A 5,924-nucleotide genomic window follows, 5' to 3' on the forward strand; every position below is an offset into this window, starting at 1 on the left:
TGGTGAGGAGCATGGTTTATGCTCCAGCCCATTCTTGCTGCCCAAAAACATATGGGGAATTCTGCCTGCTTTGTGCTAAGGAACTAAAGCTTGAATGAGAATACTGCTCAAAATATCTTTAGAGAAGCAGGACTTAAACAGTACATAACATTTCCTGTTTTCACTAAGGTTCCTTCTGTGGTTAATTAGCATGGAGCTAGTGAAAAAGAGCCCATGTATTTTTAAGACTTCGAAATTTGAGTAGGCCACTACTAGCCAGAGGCCAATAGAAAACCAGAGGCTGACTGTGGTTCATTATCGTAGTGAGAAGCACAAGAACTTTTACCACTTCTGTTTCTTACAAGGTTGGAAAAGGGGAGTGACAAATTATGTTTAATTACAGTACATACATAAATATTAATGGCAATAGGAAACTAAAAGATGTGTAGCTTTTCTGGTACCAAAAATTGCTGCCAAGGCAAATAAAGGCTATAAACTTATTCAGCAAGCTGTCTAAAGAAAGTCTGCAGAAGACTGAAGATGCTGCTATCAATGCCTTCATCCCAATTTCTTTCTCTTACTAGGATACTCAGTTTATGAAATCCACTTTCATTTTTATCAGGAAGAGGGGAGACAGATGTCTGCGTTTGTACTTTCAAAGTTCCCGGGAACACAAGAATAGTCTCAACTTTTTTTCTTTGTTTTTGAAACTGCTTCTGCAGATAATTGTGAAGAACCTGTTATAAGTCATCTAGCTACACCTATACAGATACCTGGCTATCTTCCTTTTGAATAAGTGTGCAGAACAGCAGAAACTCTTGAAAGTGTTGTACTGGATATGTTTTACTCGCGAGCTTTTGGTGTGGGGTGTGGGGTTTTTTTAAAGTAGAAAAGAAAAGCATAATGACAAGAAAACAATTTCAAGTTAAAAATACAGAACATGTAGCAATGTTAGTTTGCCATGTAATAACAAGACATTAAGGAGAAGCTATTAATTCCTTGATTTTCCAAGTCTTTGAATCAAAATTAGTGCTTCTGAAAGACATGATTCACTTGTGATGCAAGTGTCCAGTGCTACATAAAAATATTAAAGGGTTTAGATAGCTGTGTAGCCTTAACACTAAATGTTCTTTAGAAGAAGCCTGGAAAGCGTACTTCTAAGGTGCCTGTTAAAGGATTTAATTATTATATTAAACCTAAAGGAAGAAACATAATAAGAACCATTTCCAAATTACTTCACCTGTTTCTACTTTTGAGAAACAACTTGGATATATATTAAAGACAGTTTATGAAGTAGCAGTGGCAGATTCATTAAAGGAATGGAATAGATGTGTGATTATATTTAAGAGCACAGTAAACTGGGAAGAATTATTAAGCAATGTCAACCGGCCTTGTTTGTTTTGGTTTTTTTTTCAGTGACTTTTCCAATGGTGGAGATGGGATGTTGGCTACAAGTTCCAATGGATCTCAGTACAGTGGCTCCAGAGTTGAAACACCAGTTTCTTATGTTGGGGATGATGATGACGATGACGACGATTTTAATGAAAACGATGATGACGACTGATGCCCTTTGCTTGTAGACTATTTTTTGTTAAAATTCAGCAAGCTTCAGGAATAAATTGTTCTAGGGAGAAGTGTCTCAAATTACTTTGCCCCATCCCTCAAGGAGAATATTGGTAAGCAGTTCTGAGTTTAGAAATTGCACCTCTGATAAGCAAACAAGGATTGTTTTATGTAGGATATTTTTAAATGTGGTGTGGATGTGTGTTTTTGATACCAGTGTGTTAATGCAGAGCCTTTATTTACTCTTGTTTTAGGGGTTTTTGGTTTGTTGGTTGGTTTTTTGGTTGGTTGGTTTTTTGGTTTTTTGGTTTTTTTTTTTTACTTGAAGGAAAATGGATTTTGCCCCAAATGTTCTTTTGAAGTTTGCTAAAGAAAATGTAGACACATCATTGAGAAATAAAATGCTGTCCTTCTGTGGAAAATGAATACACTGAATGGCAATTTATTTGGAGTGTATTTTGATTATGCCACTTTTTGAGGGATAGTGAGCTACTGTAGTAGTGTTTTTTGTTAATCACGCAGTGTCCAAAGAACCGAACAAGAAAGATACGTCCTACTTTTTTACATGTTAAATTCCAGAAATGTTGTTGTGAACTTATTTTCCCTTAAATTATATCTAACATTATGATTCCATCAAGTTTATATACTTTTCACTGTATGTTGGGACATATGACTTACAAAGTTTTTGGCAAATGTTTACTGCCAGTTGGTGCAGCTATATAAAAATGTCTTGAAGGTTTGGAATGATTTATTGCTTATGGTAAAATTTGCCTGATTTCTTACAGGCAGACTTTGGAAACTTTTTATTATATAGTTGTTTACATACTTATAAGTCTATCATATAAAGACATGTACTGAAACAAATGTTTGTATTTGTTTCGTAAGCATCTTCCTGTAATCTATTATAAAGTTGAAATTAAATATAGAGAATGTTTTAAGTTTTTTAACTCAAAATTTGTCAATCATTTTTAATAGTTCATTTTTATAAAAGGAATTTCAGGGCAGGTGGTAGTCTTTTTAAATTTATTCACAAACAATTAACTGCACAAATACTGTCAGCTGCCTATTCTGAGACAGTAGTCTTTTTATTGAAACACAAATAAACTTTTCTGTAATATTTTATGGAATACAAAGAGACTATAATTGTTTGACTTGTTTAACCTTGGCACTGTTAGTTTTTATTAATAAAACGCGCATGGGCATTTTTAACAAGCTCTGTGGTTTTTCTAATTTTAGGGTTATTTTAGAACATTTCACTTCCTGTCGTCGCAAGACATAGAATTAACTGTCTCAGGACACTGAATCTGCACTATAGAGGGCACAGATTTTTTGCTTTGATTTAGTAATTTGTCCTTACAGATCTTGGTAACTTAAAATGCAAAAAGCAATATCTTACCCTGTATACGCTCTTCTTTCACGTCTCCTGTTACTCCTCAGAGTGTCGGCCAATCTTAATACTCCAATTCAGCTTCTCTGTTTACAATCCCATGCTTACTGTCCTAACTTTTCATCCCTTATTCCTCAATCCTGCCTTTCCATTGTACATTCCCATGTCCTCAAAACAGGTCTTCATCAACTTTCCATATACTTCCACCTTAAACTTTTTTGTTAGATCACATCTGCTCTCACCTGAAAGCTCAGGTTACTGAACTGGCTCAGTCACTCTGCAGGCTGCTATCAGAGTCAGGATTTGTTTCCACAAACTCCAGAGAGTCGCTGCAAAGACAACTGACAGACTAATAACTGCTCTGTCTCTGATAAGGGCTCCTGGATGCACTTAAACCCTGTGGTAAATACCAAGTGTGTTACCTGTTTTTTCTCTTGAGAGATTATGCCTTGACAAATCTTCCGTGGTAAGGGGGTGTGAGTGCTTACTACAGAGCAGTTGATATGCAGTGAACGTTTTCTAATTGTATCAAACCTTGTTGTAATATGAGTCAACCAAGGAAATTACTTAATTTTATGGGCCTGGGAGAACCATTTTGGGTGGGCTAATTGTGTGTTTTGCTTCTCACTGGAGATTTCATTCTTTGCAGTGCTAACGCTAGAAGTAAGGTTCCTGTTGCAGTTGAGTCAGCCGATTCAAATTATCTTTGCTGTTGAACGGCAGTTTTATCTGCAGAGCCCAACAATAGTTAGGAACTTTTGACAGTCCGAGGGGATAATTCCAGTTTTCCCTTAGATTTTAAATCTCCAGTGTATGATCCAAGATCTACCTGCAAAGAGTGAGAACAGGGATGTTGGGTAAGGAAGTCTGAAAGCATCTGACATTTTCCTGTTAGTTCTTATCAATGGAATAGACCTCAGATGAGAGAAGGTCAAGGTGGGAGTGAAAGTGCGACAAAACGTACATTTCAAAAGACATTACTTTGTTTGCTTTTGGTTGCTGATGAATCTCCGAAATAGAATTTGAGTTTAAAAAAGCAGCATTGGAGTGCGTTGGGGGAATGAATCTATACTATATTTATGGTTGGACTTGATGATCTTACAGGTCTTTTCCAACCTAAATGATTCTATATTACCTTTGTTTCAGGAGAGCTTTCTAGCAAAGGCAGCAATCAATAACAAGAGAAAGTCTATTGACTTGAATTACTTGCTAGAATTCAGGCAGTTACCTGGTCATAGTGTTTAGGTGAAGAAGAAAACAAAAGAGAAGAGACACCAATAGTGAGGGAGAAGGTGGAAATGAAGACAGTTGAGTGGAGTTGAAGGAGGGAGGATAGCGGAACCAGAAAAGAAGGAACAGATTGAAACTTAGGGTCCTTACAGAGGGGCATAAAAAGAGAAGGTGGTGTAGGTTGTGAAGAAGTAATGAGAAAACAAGAGAAGACTAGTCAAAGACTACAAAAAAGACTAGTAGTAGCAACTTTATTAAGAAAAAAAAAAAGGCAGAGAAATGCATCGAACAGATGTAATAATGTCAGGTGTGGCATGAAAGGATCTGGAAAGTAGGACATAACTTTGTATGGTTCTGATCTCTGAAAAGGGTGGTACCGCGATGCAGATGGAAAAGGAAGATCAAAAGCAGGAACAGAACATAAGAGGAAATTATGGACAGGAAATTGTTGAGGAAATCTGTGGAAGTAGAAAATACGGTAAGGAGGTAGAAACTAGAATTCAGTTTAAGACAGATTAAATGATGGTAAAAGTGATGACTATGGTAATAAGGGCTCAGTGTGGGGAAAAACGTGACAGGGGAGGGATGTACTGTTACTCCTTTAATTTGTCAGCACTTTTTGTGATCTGAAGAAGAAGAAAAGTTTCAAAGTGTGTATTCATATCCCTGAAATGGTCCTGCAGATAAATCCTGGGAACAGTGTGCATCTGTTACTGTTTTTCTAAAGTGATAGTGAAAGATCACTTTGAAAGACTCTCTCTATTTTGACATGTATTACAAGTTAAGAAGGATTTCTTGAATTGTTTTATTTCAAAAGTAAACTATTTTGCTTTTCCTGTAGGAATTTGCTTGTCTTAACTAAAGAAAAGCAATTATAACTTGGAAGTTTTTTTTTAATCTTCCTTCAACCAAAAGCAACTATTTCAGAGAAGAAAAAATAAATGGGGTGATAGGGTACCAGTCCTTGAAGATGACAGTTTATTAAATTGTTCGTGAAAGGAGGTAACTGTCCTTTAATGGACAGATAACAAGATAAATCACTATTTCTTTATCAGTGAATATACAGGGTTGTGAAATCTTCACATTAATGGGAAATCTGAAAGTTTGATGCTGCTTTAATATAAAAAGGGTGAAGAATGGGGGACGGGGGGAGCAGCGTTGATGTAATAGTACTGGAATGATCATCAGTAGAAAGGAGAGTATATACACTTGTTTTTCCCAGATGGTTCATTGTTCCCTGTAGGGATTTCCTTTCCCTCGTCTGCTTATGAGAAGAGTAGTAGGCTGTTTATCTTGACTACTACACTGAGTTAACAACTTTCAGCCCTTCTCAGATATGTCTGCTACCAGAAAGGTGCAAATATTGTCACACATGCTTTATTGTTAAAGCCTTGCTTTACCTTAATTGTCATTCATTTATCAGCAAAAGCAAAGACAAGCCAGCACAATGAGAGCAGAAACTTCTAATGTAATTATTTTCCAAATTTGGGATTTAAGATTTTTCCAAGGTTTTTCTTGGTCCCCGATCCTCCTGGAGCTTCCATGGATTCTGGAGGGTTACCAAAATGCTTAGGGAACTGGAGCAATTGCTATATGAGGAGAGGCTGCGGGAGAGGGGCTTGTTCAGCCTGAAGAATAGGTGGCCTCAAGAGCCCTAATTGCACTCTTCCAGTACTGCCAGAAGGTTATTGCAAAGATGGAATCAGTCCGCAGCAGTGAATGGTGGGAGGATGAGACAACACACACGAGCTGAAACGAGCATTTC

At 36.9% G+C, this 5,924-nt stretch overlaps 1 protein-coding gene across 2 annotated transcripts in view; it reads left to right on the forward strand.

Moving 5' to 3' along the window:
- TFDP1 (transcription factor Dp-1) overlaps positions 1–2,751 on the forward strand; it is a 46,441-nt gene extending 43,690 nt beyond the window's left edge. For both annotated transcript variants that reach the window (XM_010287219.1, XM_010287220.1), the window contains exon 11: positions 1,396–2,751. In XM_010287219.1, the coding sequence (XP_010285521.1) occupies positions 1,396–1,543 (148 nt within the window). In that variant the 3' untranslated portion in view covers positions 1,544–2,751. The remainder of the gene's footprint in view (positions 1–1,395) is intronic.
- The last annotated feature ends 3,173 nt before the right edge of the window (positions 2,752–5,924 follow it).

Source organism: Phaethon lepturus, unplaced genomic scaffold, assembly GCF_000687285.1.
Source record: "Phaethon lepturus isolate BGI_N335 unplaced genomic scaffold, ASM68728v1 scaffold5395, whole genome shotgun sequence".
NCBI lineage: Eukaryota > Metazoa > Chordata > Aves > Phaethontiformes > Phaethontidae > Phaethon > Phaethon lepturus.